The 22,210-nt window shown below is 55.4% G+C and overlaps 1 protein-coding gene across 8 annotated transcripts in view; it reads left to right on the top strand.

Annotated features, from left to right (window-relative positions):
* CACNA2D2 (calcium voltage-gated channel auxiliary subunit alpha2delta 2) overlaps positions 1-22,210 on the top strand; it is a 139,689-nt gene that overhangs the window by 93,265 nt on the left and 24,214 nt on the right. For all 8 annotated transcript variants that reach the window (XM_041761257.1, XM_041761254.1, XM_041761255.1 and 5 more), the window contains exons 4-5: positions 14,808-14,867; positions 22,060-22,104. In XM_041761257.1, the coding sequence (XP_041617191.1) occupies positions 14,808-14,867; positions 22,060-22,104 (105 nt within the window). The remainder of the gene's footprint in view (positions 1-14,807; positions 14,868-22,059; positions 22,105-22,210) is intronic.

Below are 22,210 nucleotides of genomic sequence, written 5' to 3'. Positions count from 1 at the left end.
GCAGGTGGTAGCCAGAAGAGTCTGTTTGACCAGGGAGGAGTGGGCAGGAGCCACAGGCCCAGTGAGCCACCCCACAGCCAGCCACAGCAGGAAGCGGCCTTTCGCCACCTGTACCTTGGGAGGGGAGTCCAGGACATGAAGGTGTGGACTTATCAGCCTTGTGTGAATGCGCCTGAGTGCATGTGGGGATGCGTGCACATATACACTGTTCATATACTCCCACATGTGTATCTGTGTTCACATATGATTTCTTACGTCTGTGCATGTGTTCCCATGCTCACATGCATGTATTTGTGTATACATTTGAATGCACATGCACACACATCCTCCATGTAGTAGTAGTGCTGGAGGCTGACTGCAGGTGGCAGAGGGCTCCTGGGGGCCAGAGCTTGTGGGTGACCTTAGTAAGGGCACACAGCTCCCCACCTTCTTAGGGGCCCCTCTTGCCTCTTCTGGAGTCAGCCAGGGTGGGAGGGATGGACAGGAACTCCCAGGATGACAAGTGCAAGGTCATCCAGGAAAGCTGAGGCTGAGCTCAGGCCCATCCAGGTCTTCTCCTGTGCCCTGGATCCCTCTCCCAGCCCCATGGCATTCCTCCAACCCCATGCTCTCTGATCCATAGCCAGCCAAAGACCCACTTCCTCCTCAGTGGGGGCTCAGGGTGTCTCATGGATGAGTCAGTGAGTGGAAGAGGGGGAACGCCCTCCTCCCTGCTCTCAGAGAGCTATGACTGCAGGCAAACTGAGCAACCACATCTGAGCCTCAGCTTCCTGATCTGCAGCATGGGTTAGAAATGGGACCTGCTTTGTAGGGGCTGCTCTAGGGATTAATGAATGGTGCTGGGGCACATCGAGCACTCAGTGTGTATGAAGCACAGATCCTACAAATTCACCTCCAGATGCAGGAATTCCTTCCTGGCCATGGATGTTTCAGGAACATTTTTTTACTCAGAGCCCCGCCTGGTCACCTGGCCATGGGTTTCTCCTCCCTGGAAAATCCCTGGCTATGATCTCTGCAGTTTTCTCTGGTTCTTCCTCCGGGGGCTGTCCTCCTCTTCAGGCAGGCCCGGGGTCCACACTCCCCCTACTGCCAGGTGACATGTGACTGGGACATTAGCCCTTCCTAATAAGCTCAGGTGCCCTTGGGTTCCCTATCACCAGCACCTCAGCATCCCCTGTTTTCTCACTGATGCAGGCTCCCTGATTGGATGGTTCCATTTTCCCATTTCTCAAGGAGGAAAACCGGGGCCAGGAGAGCTGAAATCACCCAGTCAGGATGGATCTGAGTCCACCATGGGTCTGTCACTAGAAGGGTCCCTTCCACACAAAGTCCAACCCAAAGGGCTGAATCAGCCTTAGCCCCCTGGGATCCAGGACCCCTTTCTTGGGAGATGGCATGGTAGAGAACAGACTACCAGACCGTCTTCCCAGCAGAGCAGGGCCGCAGGCTGAATGGAGATGGAAAAGATAACGTCCTAGACAGGCAGGCACGTGCTGCACGGCCGCCTGCCCCACCCTCCCCAGCTGGTACCATGGCTCTGCGGCAGTTGCTAGGCATCTTTAAGGCCCAGGTGGGCCCTACCTGTTGTGGAGCAGCCACGACGCATGAGGTGGGCATGGGGCCCGGGCAGGAGCAAGGCCGCCTCCGCCTGCCCACCCTCCTATCACTTGGCAGCAGCAAGCAGAAGCCATTAGCGCCTGGCAGCCCGTGTCCCATGGCTCTGACAAACGCCTTAAATGTTGTCGCCAAGGCTCCAGCTGTCCCGCCGGCCGCCTTTACTCCTCATAATAACCAAGTGTCGAAGCTGATTGCAGCAGCGGGATGCAGCCAGTATTCAGAGCAGCTTTTACCCTGGGCGTTTCCTCCTGGCAACCAGGCTGTACCCACCCCACCCTCCACCTCCAGGCCTTTGTCTGCCTGTCAGCTCTTCCCAGGCCCCCAGCATTGCCTCCGGGCCAACCGGTGCCCAGCTTTATATTCCAGGTGGTGCTCATGCTGCTGCCACCAAAGCTGGTGGATAGTGATGAGGTTGAGTCTCAGACATCACACCCAGCAGAGTGATGGCCTGAGTGGAAAGATCTGGCTCCAATTCCCACTCTTCTCTGGGTGACCTCTGCAAGGAAGCCCCTAACTTTGCCTTGGGTTAGGCTCATCTCTCCGCCTTGGTGCCCTTGTCAGTAGAATGGGAATAGTGATTGGGCTCCATGGGGCTTAGAGGGAACACATGTGTGAAGCAAGATGCAAACCATGGTGTCCTATGGAAGAGCCTTAGCCACACCATGAACACAAATACCCAAGGATGCTCAGGAGGAGCAAAGGCCTGCTTCAGCTGCCCTGGCCTTGACTGTCCTCTCCCCACAGAGAAGCAGCCCACTCATTCCCACCTCCACAACTTGGCCCTGTTCAGGCTCCCACTTGGAGTCCACTCCTTTTTCCCATCCATCTGACCTTGTTTCAAGTCTGCTTTGCTGCCCCCTCTTCCCAGAAGCCTTCCCAGCCTGATCTAATCACTTTCCTTGCCCACAGGTTTAAGTGACCATCCAATGGGTCCTGGATGCTCAATATTCTCCCGTCATTATCTATTCTCATCCTCACACAGCCTTATGAGGTCAAGACGATTAGAAGCCCCATTTCGGAGATGAAGCAACCGAAGTTCAGACAGGGTGTCAGTCACCATGTCACATATGCAGCTCCTTGCTCTGCTCCTCAAGATGCAGTGACTGCTAATCAGGGGAGTAAACAAAGCCCAGTCTCCTAGGGGCTCTGTCGAGTGGCAGGCATCCTCAACTCGATCCTGTCTCATGGGCTTCCTTCCTGGGACACCCAATTATAAGCACCAGTGTCCAGGTGGTTGAGTTATGAGGTCTCTGATCACTGGATCATTTGTTTATGGCTTCTCTAACCTTCACATAATGCTGGAGGGTTATGGTCAGAGAAAGATAGAGTCCGTGGTCTCTACCTGTTCACCAGACTTCCCTGAGGGATGCAGAGGTGATGGAGCAGCTGGTGATCATGAGGTAATATGAGGTGCTAGCAGAGGTGCCCCAGTGGGGTGATGGCTACAGTGGTGAAGGTGGTGGTGGTGGAGGTGACAGTGATGGTGTTGGTGCCTGTGATGATGGAGATGAAGGTAATAATAGTAGTGATTGGTGATGGGAGGACCAGTGATGGAGTAATGGTGTTGGGTGATGAGCAATGTTGGTAGTGGTTAAGTGGGGATCAGTGGTGATGATGGAGATGGGGGTGGTAGAGCTGGTAGGCTTCCCATGGAGTGTACCTCATGAGGCAGTGCAGCTCTGTCCGACATGTGGATTGTGCCCTAGCTGGAGGCAGGATGCAGTGGGGCTTGATTCTCTTTTTCTTTTAACCTCTAGCGAGCATAGCCTTCTGGGTAATGAGATGCAAATTGACAGAAAAGACAATGAGCCAGCCTGCGGCCGATGGGGCAGCTTGTAGAGTCAGGCTGATTGCCTCCGTGCCAATTTGCATGGCATTAGCTGTGCACATCTCCTCCAACGGGGCTCATGCGCTTCATCAGAGGTCACCTGGATGGTTGTGTCCAACAAGGGGTAATCCAGACCAGGGGCAAGGGCAGGACCACTCTGACCCTAACTTGACTGGGGCTCAGAAGAGTCTGGGCCTGTGGAGAAAGCCACTGGACAGGGGTGAAGGGGGGCAAGGAGGAGGTCAGTCTCCATGATCGGCCAGGACTAGGGACAGACCAGAGGTCCAGCTCCATGTGTGGCAGGTCTAGGAGGTCTAGTTTGACCAGCACGATGATTCCATCCATTGCATGTGGTGTAAAGGTGACAAACAGCCTTCAGGCAGAAGAAAGGTTTGACTGGCCTGGGAAGCCTCCATATAGGTCCAGGCTTGCCCCAAACTGGCACCGTCACCTGGGTGGTCTGTCCAGGCCTTGGCTCCCCCACTGTGCAGTGGGACCCTCAGCCTCATTGTCTTTACATTGAAGGTGATGATTATCAAGCTCTGCCTATAGTGCGTTCAACAGTGGCCAGGGCCAGTTCTCCATGTGAAGGTCATACATTGCAGCCCTCTGAGCAGCTGGATCCCATCACTGTCACCACCACTTAAGGCAACTCCTGGGATCATTCCTGGAATGTGACAGGGTAAGACCTAGACAGGGTAGGACCCAGATAGATGCCCAAACCTGGCCCTTTGGGCCACCCTGCCAAGCCTGCCTGCCTCTGTCCATGGTTCTGAAAGTCCAGGCCCAACTTGCTCTGGGGTCGCTGCAGCAAGTGGACTGGGTGCCCCTTTCCTACTGCCCTGCTCTCTGACCCCTGGACCTTTCTGACCCAGTGCAACCCAAGACTCCACCCTGTACCCTCTGCCAGGATAGAGGACAGTGGGGCACGAGGCTCTTTCCCTCTGCCCTCCATCCTCAATCCAGCCAATGCCCCCTCAGGCATATCCTGGTGCCCCACTGGCCCCACCTCCCCTCTCACTGTCCCACTCCCTCTCCCCCTGAGGTTGGGTCTAATCAGAGCTAATCAGAAAATTATGAGCTGCCTGATTACTGATTAGATTCCTAATGTTAATAGAGTCGAGAAGGGCCCGCTCAGGCTGTGTTTTAGGAAAAAGTATAAAAATAACATCATGGGAAGGGAGCATGGTGGCTGGGTGGGGGCTTGGGCTCTGCTGTCCTCACAGGCAGGGGCCTGGACTCCTCTACTCTAGTTGGTGGGGGGTGCTCAGGTTCAGCTTTTATGTGGAAATACATTTCATAACAGAGAGGCCTCTAGCACCCCTAAATTCTACCAATAAAGCTGCTACCCTGGGCAGCTGTTACTGTAGAGGCCTCTACCAAGTTCCATGCTCAGGACAGTAGGACTGAGTTGTAGTGATAAGATAGGTGGGATATAAAGAAGAACTTACAGAGGGTACACTACCTAAGAGCAGGACCACATCTGTACTAACCTATCATAGGTCAGGGACACAGTAGGTGTTTAATAAACATTTGTTGGCAGAAAAGAAGGAAGGTCATATCAATCTCTTCCCACTGGAACCACTACCCTCTCATGGCCTGTCCCTGAGCCATGGTGGGGCATAAGGACACCTGAGAAGGCTTCTTGGAGGAGGGTATTGGAGCATTATAGGAGAATGCACTGGTCTGGGGCCAGAGCAGGAGGACCCAACTCCTGGCTGACCTGGCCAGATTAGAGACCCATGTCCATCACCCCCCAGCCTCTCACTCTGGCAAGGCTTCAGTGACTTTTGCTTCTAAACCATTTTATCACTGACTTGGCAACAGCCAGGTGGGACTGGTGGACAACATTTTCATGAATTTCAGAGTGAGGCTGGGGTCCTGGAAGGCAGACATCTTCAGTTCAGACCCCTGAGGCAACCTCTTGACCCCTCTGTATGGGGTGCTCTGTTGGACCAGTAGTCAGCCTCACTCAACCCATTACCCTCACTCAGCCTTTACCTCTGCACCTTCTGGGATCCCCGTGTTCTGTCATCAGTGCTGTTTCTGGCCTGTTCTCTGCCATTTCCACCCCTCAGGGAAACCTGTGGTCTCCAAGCCAGCAGGTCTCTAAGGGCACCTTCTGATCATGCCCCTACCCCACCTCACTGACCAAGGGGGAAGCCTACACCTGGCACCAGGGTCACACACATCCATGAATCAAGTCCATGCCCACATATGGGGGGGATCAGACAAAGTAGCGGTTCAAGTACCATAGGGAATTCTGGAAACCAGGCTGGCAGGAGTACCAGGCTTTCTGAAGGAGGTGGATGAGCAGGTGAGGGGGTGGAGGGACCAGTCCAGGTTTAGAGTTCAGCACAAACAAGGGGAAGGAACCTAAACATGATGGAAGGGCAGAACTCCAGGTCAGCATGGGGGAAGAGTGCCTAGGTTGGCAAGGCCAGGCCACACAGGTCCCCATAAAGGGTTACAACAGGAAAGAGGTGGTGGGGGGACATGGGCCTATGTGGGAGGCCTAAAGGTGTGGGGGCCTGGGGAGGATGAGCTTATGCTAAGCAGCTTGGGTAGGAGTCTGAAGTTGGGTTGAGGGCAGTTTTGGAAAGGTCCGGTCAGAAGGGAGAGGAGAGTCACAGGAGTAGGGGGCTTTGGAGGAGAGCAGCTTCCAAGGGATGGCCTTGGGGAAATGACAGCCCAGCTTGGGTAGAGTTGGTCAAGTAGGACATTCAAATGGATCCCCCCTCCCTGTTCTATCCAAGGCAGGGTTAGGCTGGAGGCCAGGCAGGGTGCTGGGGGCCAGTGGACAAAGGCGAGGCTGAGGAGAGGGACAGTCCATCGGCATACGCTTCAAATGAAGCCAGGTCAAGCCAAGGTCAGAAGTCCCAAGAGATTCCAAGGTTGTGGTAGAGCAGTCGGTGGGTCCTTGGGCAGAGCTGAGGGAAGGAGCAACCTAGGACCTGGGGCTCTATCTCCAATACCCAGAGTGAGTCTGCATCCTGCTCAGAATCCTGCTCTCTGTCTGGACCTTATTCTGCATCTGAATTCCCATAGGCCTAAGCGAGCCCGGGTGGGATTCTGGTCCCCATCATACAAGTGAGAAACAGGTCCAGAGAGATGAAGGCATCGCTTCCCAAATTATACACTGGGCCAGCCTTAGGAACTCAGGCCTCCTAGCCTCTGTGGCAGGGCCATTGTAATATACCTTTGTCTCTGGAACATGGCCTGATGAGGGAAAGAAGTCAGTGACAAGTTCCATGGTACACTTTGATAAATGGTGTGTTGCTCATCTCCTCTAACTGGAGAGTGCCAACAGCCCTGGGCCTGACACCCTCACCTGATGCTATCATCAGGAATGAAAGAAACATTGGTGAGTTACACTGGGTGATCATTCAGAGGGAGGAACCTGACAAAACTGGAAATTTTATGAGAAATTTCACCTGGCTCACCAGGGACCGATTAACCTATAGAGATACACAGGTTTCATGCTGGAGTCTAAGGGGGTGCCAGCTAGGTTGGTGGGTTCTCACCCATGTGAGCCTCCCTGAGGGATTGTGCTGAGTGGGGCAGTACCTTGGAAGGAGCCCCTTCAGCCTTGGAATCCACATGGCCCAGCCCCCAGCTCATGCTCCTTGGGGGTAAGGTGCTTGCATACGGCTGGGCTCTAGGGCCGCAGCCCAAGCTCTGACCTGTGTGTTGGATGTATTGGCTCATTTCTCATCAGGGAAACTCTTGCAGGCACCTGTCAGGAAACTCAGGAGCAGCAGCAGTGACTGGGCAGGGCCCCAAGAGCCGGGCCCATCCTGCTGCCCTCAGCATGAGGCTGTCCACACTCATATCTTCCTAAAGCAGCCCAACACCAGAGTTGAAATTTCCCAAGGGTGGACTTCATCCGCAGTTCCTGACAACTGCTCCGTAAATTCAAGCAGGCCCTTGTGAATGTCCTTGCCCAGCCACAGAGGCCCCTTTCTGTGCCTCTTGCCCCATTCACAGTGGATACATTTGGATCCTGCCCCATAATACACTGGACCCAGCTCTTTCTATACTGACTGTGGTTCCCACTGAAAGCTAAAACAGTGAAGCCAGTGGAATTTATGTCATCAACCTGAGTGCCACTTCACCTCCTTTCCTTCCTACTCTTCCCACATGGCTTCCTACTCTTGATGTTAAACTATCCAGTATAGGGTAACATATCAGTAACGAGGGAGTAGGTTTTTTAAAAGTCCCCCCAGGCAAAAAAAAAAAAAAGTCCCCCCAGGCAAAATACAACACAGCAACCTTCCTTGGGCGCCCAGGATGTTTTGGGAAATCCCGTCCTGTCTGAAATTCAAGCTTCTGGGATACCAGATTCCCCAGCCCCATCCCCATTTTTAGTACAAGCTACCCCTCACTTCTTCCTATTTTTCCTGAGAAATTAAAGCACAGGCTGCCCTTGCAGGGAGGACAGGGGAGGCACAGGAATCGATAATGAGCCCAAGATGCCCACAAATAGCAAGCAAGCCTGGGCCTGGGGGTGGAGAGGCAGTAGCCCCTCCAGAGGGGAACCACAACTCGAATGTTTTTTTTTTTTCCTGGTACATTTATTCTGACCTTTTTTTTTTTTTTTTTTTAAGGAAAAAAAATCCATCTTACTAATTTTTTTTTAATAAACTCACAGAGAACATGTGCAGCTGGTGAGGGAAAAGGTGAGGGAGCCTGTTGCTGCCAACAGTAGCTTGGGCCTCCTGTGATGGCTTTTCCCCAAGGCTCCCTTCACTTCGAGGCCTGTTGGTTGTTTTCCCTGCAGTTTGGTCTGAGGTTTGAGTGTTTGTTTTTCATTGTTTTGGTGGTGGTTTTATCTTTCAGCTGAAAGTCTGGCTCATACAGAAAGGGTGGGTCAGGGGTGTCACAGGACAGGAGCCAGGTGTGTCCAGTGTGGACAGAGGCAGGAGGAGAGGAAGGAGGCGGGGGGGGGAGGGGGGGGACAAGGAGCTGTCCTGCCCAAGCGGCACTGGGGTCCATGGTACATTTGACAGGAAGGCAAAGCCACAGGCATCTCCATTGACTACCATGTGTAAGTCACAGGTCCAGGGCAACCCATTCTGCCCATGCCAGTGTGCTTCTTTCTCTCCACCCTTCAGAACCCAGAAAACTGGGGGATCAGAACAGACCCTGCCCTTGGAAGGGCATGGTGAGCGAGGCTGTGCCCAGAAATCCCCGAGCACATCATGTGCTGCAGATGGTGGCAAAGAGTCATTGAGGCAGCTGTCACTCAGGCAGCAGGCACTGTCCGTCTACACATGTGCCTCCCCCAGGCCACAAGTTGTGCAAAGATGGGGCCAAGTGGGGATTTGCCTGCTTCCAGACTGTGGATGTACCTACTTGGAGTAGGTGGTGGACAGACAGACAAATGGCCACTCAGGCCAAAGTAGCAGGAAGGAAGACACCCACAGGGCCATGACCCCCAATCCCACCTGCACATCGACCCTTATTGTCAGCCCTGGAGCTCTAGCTGCCTCCTTGCTACGTTGCATCTTGCTTCATTATTATGCAGATATTTTAATTATGCAGATATGTTTTTAGACAGTTTTAAATATGTATATTATTTACTCATTAGACCATAACAGCTCTGGAAATTGGAAATCTGTACTTAGTATCTATCAGTGCACAATACAGAGCTAATACAGAGCCCGCAGGCAGGGAGGGAAGCAGGGTGGTATCAGTGGCGGTGCTGGGTTGATCAGGAGCTGCTGGACACCCTAGTCCTTAACCCCTCCCAAGGTCTGGGCCCGTGACTCCAAGGTCAGGGCGTGGGCTCAGAGCAGTTACTGGGAGCCCAGTTACTGATCCACTCTCCTGACAAAAGGACAAAGGAACTGCTCTTAGGGGCAGGTAGGGGGCATTGGAGCCCAAGCAGCAGGCCTATGTGGCCAGACCTAGACTTTCCCTAAGATGCTCACTGTCCAACACTACTGATAGCCCTGGGTTCATGGCCCCTCTTCCGCTTCTCCACCAGAGGCCTAGGGTAGTGGCACTACTGCTCCAAGTCTCGGTCCCCTCCCCCTGTAAAAGGCAGGGGAACAGAAGATTCCACCTCTCCAGTGTCTTGCTAGGATAGGATGGGGCAGGTAAAGGAAAGGCCCAGTCTTCCACCTGTCAGTGGATGAACTGCACAGTCGGTGAAGCCCTGGCCCAAGGGAGCTGCCAGGAGTGGGGTCTGGTGTCACCTGCCACCAGTACCTTCCTTGCAACCCTCAGGCAATGTTATCTGCTTGGTGCTAGGACTTTGCAGCCCCCAGCCTCCACCTCAGGGTCTCCCATCATAGCTTCTGCCAGGCTCAGCCCTCAGGGGTCTAGATCTCAATATCCTGCTCCCCATGGGTTCAGGGCCTTTCATCCTAAGCCTCTTGTATCCTCTTGGAAGAGGGAGTAACTATAACTAATTAAGACCAAACACCTCGTACAATCTTTCCCTCTGGGCTGCATGAAACAAATCCTGTTTGATAGGCAGTCACTCCCCGGACCCGTTCGGACTAGGCCAGCACTGGGGTGAGAGGAGGAGGCTTGGGGGAAGTGGGGCACCCAGCATTGGGTGAGGGGTGGGCCCCCAATGAGGAGGGAGAAGCCTAAGGGCTCCAGCCCCCTCACACCCAAGCCCCGCCCCTCCCAGTGTGCAGCAGGGGCTGGATCCCCACCACCACCACCAGCTGCTGGCCTCTGAGGGGCACCCACCAAGGCTCCAGGCCCCTCATTGGAGATCATCAGCTCCATGGCAATGGAAAGACGTTTAACTTAGTGAAATCTGAAGGTGTCTGCACAGGGCTGCTCTGCAGGGGAGCTGCATCCCCAGCCCAGCACACCACCAGTCCTCCTCTCTCTTGCCTTTTCCTGTAAGAACAGTTTCCAGAGCTGAGGGAAATTGATTGTTAAGTGAAACTCTCTGATAATTGCCTCTGAAATGCCTGCTGTTATTGTGATGGACTTGGCCATGAGCAGCCCTGCCCAGCAGCCCCACCATGGCTCCTGCCAATGCCTTGGCCACAGTGAGGACGTCTCAGGCCAGGCAAGCCACCATCAGCAGCTTTGCAGCAGCATCACCCTCAGAGGCCACACTAACCCTCCCCAACGTGATGAGGAAAAGTGGCTGAGAGACGTTAAACCATACACTCTGGGGTCACGCAGCTGGCTGGCAGAGCCAGACTCCTAGCTGAGTCTCTACCCAGTTCAGAGATACCCTGACCTTGAGTTAGCAGATGTTCATTGTACACCTACTGTGTGCAAGAGGCCAGCTTATTGTAAAGTGAACAGCTATCAGATACAGCCCTCACCAAGCTTGGAGCTCAAGGAAGAAAACAATGAGATGTGATAGGGACAGATGGGGGCTTGGCAGGAGTCAAGGAGTGGTTAGAAGGGGTATGAGACCTAAGCTAACACCTCAGGGGTGAGGGAGAAAACCCCCTGAACAGTCTGGGTGATGATGCACAAGATGGAAGCAGAGTGCAGGGGCCTGGTAGCAGGAGGCTACCAGTGGCTGAGGGATGAGAACGGAGCATATCTCCCCAGGCAGACAGTATCGTGGACATGAGACCAGGCTGTGAACCCACCTCTGCCCTGGCCCTGCTGAGAGTCTTGTGGGTTGTCTTCACCTCTGGGCCTCAGTTTCCTTCCCCATCCTGCCTGCCCGGAGGCTGTCATAAGGACCCAGGAGAGATAGGAAGGATGTGCTAGCACGATGAACCTTAGGGCAGGGTGAGCCTCGGCTTTGAGCACATGGCCCTGAGCAGGGCTGACTGCCCAGGCTCTGGGGAGATGGGAGCCCGAGGTTCTGAGTGCCTGACAGGGCAGAGGAGCCCCAGGGACTAGGCAGAGGCAAAAGGAGGCATCCAGGTGACAGTCTGATAGGGCTGACTGAGGTGATAGGGAGCACATCCCAGGCAGAAAGTAGGTAACAGAGGAAGACCCAGAGGTGGGCAAGAGCCTTGTATGCTCAGAGCCAACAAGAGAAACCCCAGGGCACTGGCCCCTCCAGTTTACAGACAAGAAATCAAGGGCCAGCAGGGGAAGCCACTTACTCAAGGAAGTTAGGTTTTGAACCCAGGCCAGGGCTCAAGACTCCAGGAGTCCAGGTGGCTGCTCGGTCCCCCTCAGGCAGGCCAGTGGGTGGGCCGGGTCCCCTCCTCCCCTCGCCCCCTCAGACTTGATGGGACCTCCAGCAGCCACAGCCTCCTTGCTTGCTCCAACCCCGTTCCGCTGTCTCCACCCGTCCTCCTGCACCACCGGGCCTGTGTGTTTAGCAGTTTCCACACGTCCACCGCCCCGGGATGGGCTGATTGATCTGTAACACCGAACAAATAATAATGGCTTGATCGTTACTGAGGATTAAACGTAATCCTTTCGCTGTGGCTATTGCAGCCCCGTTATTCACGAGTCAGCGGGCTGACCCGGGCCTTCAAGCCCGTGGGACTTCGAAGAGGCTCGGGGCTAGGGCCCCCTCGGTCTTCCTCATCGTACCTGTGCAGCTAGGGAGCCCTGGGCCTCGGGCCTGGGCCTCCCACAGACAGAGCTGAGCTTTGAGAGGGTGAAGGAGCGGGCACCCCTGGCCAGCGGGGAAGGTGGGTTCAGGAAAGGACAGCCCCTTGAGGCTGCGGCCCAGTTGGGAGACTCCAGCTGATGTCAGTTTGGTGTTTGCCACCCCATCAAGCTTGTGGCTTTTCTGAAGCAAGAGGCCTGATCCTGTTAATCCCACACACTACCATCGCCTCATCCCCCCATGAAGGGCACTGGTGTCAGGGGAGCCCCACATGGGCTTCAGGCCTACTCTGAGAAAGATCTGGGGTCCCTGGGAAGGTAGAGGCCACTGGGTAAGCAAAGGGGGCATGAAGTGATTGCCCAAGACTCACCCTGCAGGGGCTGTCCCTGGGCTTCCCACCCTCTCATCTAGCCCAGGTGCTAAGCTGGCACAGTAGATGCTCAGTTAACAGTAATAACAGCTATTGTGCCATGTATGTTACATAGTAATGTTGTCTGCAAAAGAACACTGCAGACTTGTGAATCAGGGGCCTCCCCCATCCCGGGGGTTGAGGTTAGGGTAGGGGTATTTGTCATTTAGGCTGAGAAGAGGCCCCAGGATGGAAGTGAGTATAAGTGGACCCCTGGGGACCCTAAGAAAACTTTGCCTTTTCTATGCAGAGCCATAGGGAGCTGCTGAAGGGGTAGGGGGGTGGCCACAGGATCAGATCCACAGTGAGAGACTAGATGACAAAGGGTGAGAGAGGACACAGGAGCCTGAGGGAGGACAGAGCCTGGGCTGGGGATGAATGGTAGGTGATTTGAGTGATAGCACAAGTAAGACATAGGTGGCAGTGGTTCTAGTGGGGATGGGTTCATTCCAAGAGGGGATGGCATACATTCCAGTGGGCCTGAGGGCCACCCTAGGAGGGTGTCCAGGACCTCCCGGGGGCGCCAGGATTGGAGGCAAGATATGGGAGGTTTCTGGGAGTAGAGAGGCCTGTGGTCTCTGAAGCTCGGTAAAAGGGGTGGGGCCCCCCAAGCATAACAGGTGGGCAGAGGCTGGAACCTACAAAGAAGACAAGTGGGATAATAGGAGGGAGAATTGGAGGCCAAGAAGGGCTCAGCATTGTAAAGGGAGGGTGCTTGACTTCAAGAGGGACTTTCCTACCCTGTCCCCAAGACCCCCAGCTCATAGTCTTCCCAGCACTCATTGCTCTTGGCCTGAGGAAGAGGGGGAGCTAGGCCCAGTGGGATTGAGGATGGCCCTGGTCAGCCCTTTTAACTGCCAGAGGTGACATCCTGCCCCAGAGAATGTAGCCATACCCCACCACCACCCTGTTCCATGCTGGGGGTAGGAAAACCAGTATCCCGAGTCCCGGCTCCCATGTCCCCATTATGGGCAGCTGCCAGGCTTTGGCCACACCAGGCCTGGACTCATGGATGGGCGCACGTGTCCTAAATACCAAGAGGCCAGGGCCTTCTGAGTAAGGGCTGGAGGCCAGGAGGCAGGACCCCACTGTTCCACCCATGGGATGGAGTGGGGTAGGGGTAGCCTACCCCCACCAGAAATGCCCTGTCCCTCACCAGGCATGGTGGGCCCATGGAATGTGCCTTCAGACCTTGTGCAGGGGCTGAGCAAGATAAATGTGGTTGTAAAGCCCAGACTTTGGGCCCCAGCCTGACCTAGACAATGTGACCTTGGGAAGGCTTCTCACTGTCTCCATGCCTGGGTGTCCTCATCTGAGAAAGATGTTAGGCATGGACAGAGACAGGTATACATGATGTGTCACTGCCCTGGTGGCAGGCTTGGCATGTAGTAAGTGACCAGTTCATGATAACAGTCATCAATATGATTAATAGGACTTCACTGCACTCCACTCTGCAGGAGGCTCCAGAGGGCCATCTTCAGGAGTTCCAGAGTTCCTAGAGAGACAGTATCCACAGAGGTGCAAAACAAGAATTACTGGGCAGCCAAGATTCAGGCCCTGAGGGTGGCAGAGTGCTAATGCCTCCTCTGGAAGCTTTCCCTGATGCCCCAAGTTCCCATCGCACTAAGCTTCCTGGAAACACTTCAGCTGCTCCTGTTTTGGTTGAGCTACCCAGTTTTGTGTCTGTTTCCTCCTCTAGACTGTGAGGGTCCGGGGTGGCCTGCCACCTCTCTGCACATCAGCATGGTCTGGTGCCAGGCATGGCGGGTACCAAGGTGTGGGATAGAAGGGCTGCTCACAAGCAGAGGGGCCGTGATGGAGGAGAACGCGGGGACCAGCCCCAAGGGATGGCCAAGCTTGTGTGGACAGAAGGCTTGGAGAGCCATGCTGGGAAGGGGCTCAGGAAGCTGGGTTAAGGACAGTGCGAATGGGCCTAGGTGGGCAGAGGTGTGCTAGGGGCACCTCCTGCTGAGCCCTGAGCAAGCTGGGGCCCAAGATGCATTAGCAGGACACCCTATCAGTTGTGGTTGCTCACCCTTGACTAGGGAGGACCTCCTCTTGGCACTGGAGTGACACTAGTTCATCGGAGGTAAAGTGGCAATGGGAGTTGACTCCAGGGCCTGGGTCCACAAGGTCCTGGGAGTCCCCCTGCCATCCTGTGTGCAGGAGATGTGGCTGGGCTGAAGCATAAGGAGTCCCGTAGAGGTGCATTCTGATCACTTTGTACAGGCTTCAGCTGTCCTGTGTGAACCCAGCTGTTGGGGTGGGGGGGAGCGCCCACTGAGCAAGCTGATAAAGGTCTGAGCCAGGGAATCCCTGAGTGCTTGGCAGGATGGGGCAAGCGAGACCTGGAGCCAGCCTGGCCCCAGGGAGTACTAAGGATGGAGAGAAGGCTCGGGCTGGGCATGGACCTTCCTCAGCCTCTGACCTCCTCATGCTCTGTTCCTCAGAGACTGGCCGATGCTGCCGAGAACTTCCAGAAAGCCCACCGCTGGCAGGACAACATCAAGGTAAGAACTACGGTGCCATCCTCAGCCCCTACGACCTGCCCATCCCCAGAAAGGGCAGGTGTGAATTCAGGGAAGGAGGTGCTGCCCAGATTCACAGGGTAGCACTGAGGGCTCTTTGGAGTGGAGCCTGGAACCTTCATCCAGCATTCAGCAAGTATTTGAGGCTCCTCTTGGTGCTGGGACACAGGGTGCAGAAATGAACCTCTCATGCCACCCTAGAAGAGCTGTGGAGTCCCCTGTGGGCAGACAGGGTGCTATAAAGTGATGCTCCCCAAAGTTGGTGTCACCTTGGAGGTTAAGGATGTACCCAGACTCTGGAGAGACCCAGGGCAAAGAAATCCCTTGGCTCCAGGATCTTTCAGACTTTGATACACTGACCTGGAAGAGTCCCTGCAAGAAGGGGAACTCTGTCCTCTCCTGGGACTTCCCTGAGCAACAGCCTGTCTTCTAGGAGACCATCAGACTAGGATCAGGGACCAGGCTTGTCACAGCCACAGAAGCTTCTGCTTCTACCAGGAGAGCTCAGAAGGAGGCCAGGTGCCAAGGGAGTGGTGGAGTGAGAAGCTCATATTAGGTCTCTTCTTGAGGGCTGAAAGGCCCCAAATGTGGGGAAGGGGAGGGAACCCTCACTGTCTGCCAGTCTCCACCCAGGTGGCCCTCACAAACTCAGTCAGCTATGTTTGATTTGGGCTGGTGCTGGATACACCTGCACTGTTTCCATCACGCCAGTGTCTCAGAGCCATGGTCTCTCTGCTAACCACAGGAAGAGGCACACTAGGCTGCCTGCTGAGGCCCGGGGGCCAATAAGGTAGGGTAGGCCTTTGCCACTCCAGCTCTGGGCCTTGTATATCTGGTGAGCAGCTGGATTATTATCTCTACTTAAAGGACCTACCTGAGGTATCTTTTGATGGTGGAGATGCACAGCCGGGCTGTCAGGTACCAGGGGATTCATGCCTATGATCCAGGCCCCCTGAACCTGTTCTACTGTGTCTCTTCCTCCTCCCTGGCCTCCATCCCTCCCGGCCACACTGAGTCCTCTCCTGCCTTGCCCACATCATGGCATTCTTTCTTTGCTGCTGCCTGGTAGGTGCTGAGTGCTACCCTTAAGGAGCTCATGGAAGGGGGAGGATGGAGGCAACATGATTTTTTACAGCGAACACATAAATGAGTTGATGACTCCATGGGCTGACCCCACCTCCCCCAGGAGCTCAGGACTGGCCCTTCTCTCCCTCTCACCACCCATCCCTGGGTCTCCATGCCTCCTCGGTCCTTTGATCAGAAACACCCATGGTAGCAGGCTCGCACCCACCACTCCAACTAGGTTCCCACCTATGAATAGCCCCTGCCCTGGCATGTCCTCTTCAAGGCCCAGCCTGAGCCTGCACTCAGGGCCCCAGGATCAGGCTGTTCATGTCCCCCTGTTAACCTCATTCCTCACTGTGTTCCAGCCATGCTGAACACCTCACTCCAGGCCCATTCCTGGTCTCTGCCCGAATGCCTCTGTTCCTCCTGGTGGCCTGACTCGTCTGGTCCTTCCCAGTGAGGCTGCTCCTATGTCCCAGTCCATCAGCCCCTCCACCTTCTGGGCATCCAGGACCTTCAGCTCCTGCTCTGGCCTTTCCTTAGTTCCTGCCATATCTGCATCCTTCCTCCCTTCCAGGGTGGTATGCAGAGCAGACACAGGACAGAATGAAGGACTAGGGAATAGGGAATGAAAAGCTGTGCCCTCAGCCTGGTCTCCTCTCCCTCATGGGCCAGGCCCCAAACAAAGAGGCTGCCTTAGCCCCAAACCTATTTTCTTTTCCTGACTCTGTAGAAAACTCAAAATTTAAGGATCTTTTTGTTTTTTTAAATTAAAGGATCTTCCCGCCAGACTCCTGACACCTAATTTTCAGCTACTCCCCAAGGCAGGAACAGCTTATCCCAAGCCAGAGCAGGGACCACAGGGACCTGCCAGGAAGGAGGGCCAAGGTCTTAGGGGCATCCTAAGGGTGCTGAGATGAGTGCGCTTGAAGCAGTGTGCTCCCTGCACACTGAGTCCCTGTGGAGCCTGGCAAGGGTTTGCCCCTCTCTGGGTTCCAGTTTCCCCATCTGGCAAAGGACTCTGGTGTTTAATGCCTCCTGCTGGCCCAGTCTGGGGTGTGAAAGGGTTGGTATACACGGCAGGCCATAGAGATGCCAGTTTGGTGACACTGTAGATGCATCTCTGGCCCGGGGTGCTCCTGCCCCAAGATGAGACAGGAGTGGGCTCTGACTGGCCCCCTCCCCTTGGCTCGACCTGGGATGCCCCCAGCTGTGGAAGTGATCACAGGGCCAGCGGGTGTTTACCACCGCCTCCCCCTCGGTCCATTAAGCTGCGCATCTGTCTGTATCTTGGGAGGGTGGAGCTGTGATCACTCCCTCCTTCCCAGCTGCAGGGTCAGGGCCCTGCTCTTCAGCAGAAGCACTGCAGTCACCCCCGCTGCCAGGCTGAAAGGCACTCATGATAAAGGTGGGCCCATTAGCTGGCACACCAGCCAGTCCTGCCTGGGCTGCCAGGGAGAGCTGGCCGCAGCTGCAGGTGGAGACTGCCCATGCCAGGGGGATATGGGGACTTGAGGCTGGGAAACAGATGGTATTTCTGTCCCTTGTGGGCACGCCACCCACCCTGGAAACCATGTCCTTCTCAGTGACCTTCAGAAGGTACAGATGAGAAGCATGTTCCTCCATGTGGCGCTCAGGAGAGCCACAATGCCAGTGGCAAACTCGGGCCCTTTACACAAGCTGGGTCTGTTCCCAGGAATGCCCCACCCCACCCCTTCAGAAGGGCAATGCCTCTCCCTCTCCAGTTAACTCCCTGGGCCTCTTCTCTCTGGTCTCAGGCCTGGGACTGGCCCCCACGGCCCCCAGCATCCATCTCCAGAGCCCCTACCACTGATAGTTCCCAGTACAAGCTGCCCCAGGCCAGTATCCCAGTGGACTCATCTGACTGCCCCACTCAGGGCTCCTCTAGGCCAGAAGTACTTGGGCCTGATTCACTGTTGCCCATCACCTGTCCACGTGCCCAGCCAAGGGCCCTGTGGATAAGTTGGCCAAGAGCAGCTGGGTCTCGGTCTTCTTACCTCTGAGATGGGAGAATGGCACCCGGAAGCTCTGGGCACAGAGAGGCTGCTTGGCACTTGGAATCCCCTGTGTGATCAGCAGGGTGTGGCCCTCCCTATGTCAACAGCATGCAGGAGGTCTACATGCAGATCTCTGAGAAGTAGACAGTGGTATAGCCACAGGTACACACAGACAGACACCACTGACACCAGCCCAGGGACCTGGGGGTTCAGTACTGGCACATGAGAGAGAAAGAGGTGTCTGCACATGAAGGCCCCTGTTCCCCTCAGTCTCAGGCCAGGACTCCACACACCAGCTGTGGCAGAAGCAGGGAACCTGTGGCCACAGACCTGGCCGCAGCCCTGGGACACAGGGAAACCATGGTCCTTGTTAGAAGCAACAGCTCCCGTGACCTTGCAGACAGTCAGCAGGCACCCATAGCAAGTGCCCATAACGTTTAGGGTAGATGACAATGTCCTGCCTGCTGGACATGGTGCCTGGCACCAGCACCACTGTGCCAGCATTATCTGCCATCTAGATTGCCACCAGGGAGGAGCTGAGCCAGGACGTGGGTGGAGGAGGTGGGGGAAGCCATTGGCCCCAGGGCCTCAGTGCCAATACCAGGGCCCGCGGGGGACAAAGTCCTGCCCTGGGAGTCTAAGAGAGGAAGTAGTCCTACCCTGGAGAATCTGAAGGGGGAGACACAGCCCTACCCTGCGGGTCTGATGGGAGACATAGCTGTCTGGGAACCCAAAAGGAAGACTATGAAGGCTGGACCAGGCCAGAGGAGCCGGCTGGACAGGACAGGTGGCCTCCCCTGCCCGAGGTCTGCCCCAGCTATCAGGCCTGCCGCCTGCCTCTCTGCCAAGCCGGCGACAGACGGCTCTCTCAGAAAACGGTCCTTTTGGCTGAGCTGAGCTGGCCATGAGCCAGGGCAGGAAGGCCAAGTATCCTCACTGTACCCCACAGTACCAGACATAGACACCAACTGCGATTCTCCATGCTTAGCCTGTGCTCACCCCCTCTCCATTTCCCACCTGCCAGCACCCCTTGTGCTCTCTCTTGGGCTCAGCTCCAGCTAAGGACAGTGTATATGTCATCTATACAGAGGCCCTGCAGGCCCCCTAGCTCCACCCTTCATGTGTCATTTGTGTACAGAAATCTACAAGGGGGAGAAATGTGAGTTCAGAAGGGGTAATTCCTCCCACCCCTGCCAAGTTTGAGCAAAATGGCCCCTAAAATACCATTAACAAGAGGGTGTTGGGTATGGACCCCAGACATTAAGGATGCCCATTTCTCCTCAACCAGAGGGTTTCCTCCAAATTCCAGCCCCTCCCAGGGCTGTGGAGCAAACATAAGAGCCTCCCATGGGTAGGGCTGGCCCAAACGCCTGGAGGAGCCCAGTTCCCTTTTTTATGCCCTCAGAGGAGGCATCGTCATCCCCATTTTACAAGTGGGAAATCAAGACCCTGAAGCAAAGCTTCACTGAGGCTACAGGATTTAACAGGCACACTTGTCTCATCATTGAAATGGGGGTGACCTCTGGGAGTAGTCACGGGGCCCCTGGGGACTTTGGAGGCTTCAGGCTCAGTCTTTACACACCATGCAAAATCCCAGAGTACACATGTTTGGGTCAGGATTTGAGGCCAGCACCCTTAGCCAATGCCCCTATGTGTAATCCATAAGTACCACCTCCTCATGGTCTAACCAAGGCAGGACAGTAATGGTGGACACTGGGACACTGTGCAGGCTGAGGCAGACACAGAGGCCTTTCCAGGGCCCCTCCCACCCCAACCCTGCTGGCCTCACTCTGCCACACCCCCAGCTCCACACTACATCGAGCATAAAGACCACAGCTGGGTTTACAATGCATTTTTACACATGTGACCTTGCCTGCCACCACCCAATGCTCATCCTCTCTCTACCAAGGAAAGGGGCATGGCCTGACCCTGTCAGGGTAGAAGTAGGGAGGGGACAAGGGCCACATACCTATTCCTGAGCCTCACTCATTATCTACAGGGGACTGGAATCCTCCTGTATGACACATTCCCCCTGTGTCACTGATGCCACCAGCATCTGATCCTCCACCGAGACCATGAAAAAGCAGGACAAAAAGACAAAGGGAGCCATAGGAGCAGCTGGAGGGGTGACCCAGGGGTGGCCTGAGTGCAGGCAAAACCCAGCCCAGCCTATGAGAGGAATGCATGTCTCCTGGCACCCCCCTCTGGAGTTACCGACCCCCACCCATGCCCTTTCCTGTCCTTGCAGGAGGTTTGCCTAAAAAGTTGGTGAGTGAAGCCCTGTGTTCTAATCTGTAGTCCTCCCACCACACCCGCCTGTTTTCATTACGGAGGGAAAGAGCATCAGAGCCGTGTTTATAACCCCCTTTTAGATAACAAATCACATTTTCTTTTTGCCAGCGAGTGTGTTGAATTGATATTTTTTCCCCTCGGTTTAATGGGTTTGTGTGTTCAGGAATGATCTTCATCAACCGAAACTCCTTATTGTGTTTGATGTAATGTCAGCTTTCATTATGTGCTTAGGTTGGAGCCAGGCACAAGGGAAGGCCGAGCACCCTGGAGCCCGGGCCCCGGCCCCGGCCCCCACCCTGGGCCCCCCCAGGCTCCAGTCTTCTTGGACTGTTGGGTGGGTGGTGTAGCAAAGGGTGGAGATGCCAAGGGAAGGCGGGTTGGAGCCTGGGTGCAAAGGCTTTCTTACCCATGCCGTGTCCGCATCTGTATGATGGGGGTCGCAGGGCTCTTGGGAGAGCTCTTTACACAGTACGTGCAAAGCGCTGGCCGCAGCAGATGCCTCTGGTGACTGAAGTGGTCAGGTCGCCTCTGGCCTTCTATCCATCAAGCTGCTGTGGTCTGGCCCAAGTGTGCTGCCAGGCATGTAGTCAGTGTTGCAGAATGCTTGGACTGCGTTTACGGGTCCAGCCAGTAGCCTGTACCACGCCCCCCTCCAGACCTCTGGTGGGAGACAACTCACAACTGTCCTCACAACAAGCACCCCCATACTGACCGCCTCAAACTATGACCTCAGACCCAACGCCTGGGCAGTCACCAAGGCCAGGCCCCTCCCTGAAGCCTGAGGAGCCTGAGCTGAGAGGGAACAGTGCAGCCCTGAGGTCACACAGCAGAGGGGTGGCCAAGGTGACTTCTGCCCACCAAACAGGAAGTGCTGGCTCTCTGCTTGCTGTTTTATAGCCAGACCATTGGGAGCACACTTGGTCAACACCCCCATTTCCAGACCACAAAGAAACAGGCTGCCAGGGCCACGCACCGGATTTTTGCTGTAGGAAACAGCGCTGAGGAGCACTAGAGCAGGGTGACTCAGACCTCGGCCTTATCCTGTGTCCTGACCTTAGAGCCCATAGGGGCAGGAGTAGGGTAGCCCCTCCTGAGCCAGTGGCACTGGATGGCACCAGATTCACCTTCTGGCAGCCTCTGTCAGCGACGCTCAGTTCTGATTAAAGATCATTAAACATGAAATTAGCCCGTTTGTGTTACGGGTCCCCGGGGTGGCGGGTGATTATGACGTGCAGATGGCCAAGAACCCAGGCTTTGGGCGGGCGGGCGAGGCCGGGCCAGGCGAGGCTCACACCGGCAGGCGCGGCAGGCCTGGGAGGCAGGCATGGGGGCCGGGCTTTGTTTTCTCCCACTCCTGTTGTGTAAACCCCCTTGCATTTCACAACAAATCACAGATAATTAATAAGTACATGCCTGTAATGAGCAGGCTTTTTAATAGAAGAAATTGGAAGATGCGGTGTCGAGTCATTATTTCACTCTGGCCCAGACTCGGCTCTATTTTCCCATCTTCCTCACTCCCCTGGGTCCGCCTCAGCCAGAGTCTCTGCAGAGAGGCTGGCTCTGACCCCACCTGTCAGCTGGACTGCAGGGTGGAACCCCTGGTCCTGGAGACTGTGAGGGCCTCTGAGGGAGTCTGTCTGGGGGGGTCGGGGACGGGGGGATGCCTGGCCTGATTCAGCCAGCCCTCCCCAAGGCTGCTCTGGACCCCCGAGGGGACTATGGCTGGCCTCGAGGCAGGGGGCCCTGGCTGCACCTCACCTTCTGAGGAACTATGAGGGTCAAGGCCTCTCTCTCACCAGGAGGAAGATATCCTGTACTATGACGCCAAGGCTGATGCTGAGCTGGTGAGTGCCCCACCTCTATTGGGGGAGGGAGGGCTGCCGGAGCCCCACACTCTCCCTGGGCTAGTAGCCTCAGCTGTAAAATGTGAGGTCTCAGCACTCTCCCACG

This window comes from Vulpes lagopus, chromosome 7 (assembly GCF_018345385.1).
Source record: "Vulpes lagopus strain Blue_001 chromosome 7, ASM1834538v1, whole genome shotgun sequence".
In the NCBI taxonomy this organism is placed as follows: domain Eukaryota; kingdom Metazoa; phylum Chordata; class Mammalia; order Carnivora; family Canidae; genus Vulpes; species Vulpes lagopus.
The sequence above is the reverse complement of the archived record's forward strand: the minus strand, read 5'-3'. Positions and strand labels throughout refer to the sequence as shown.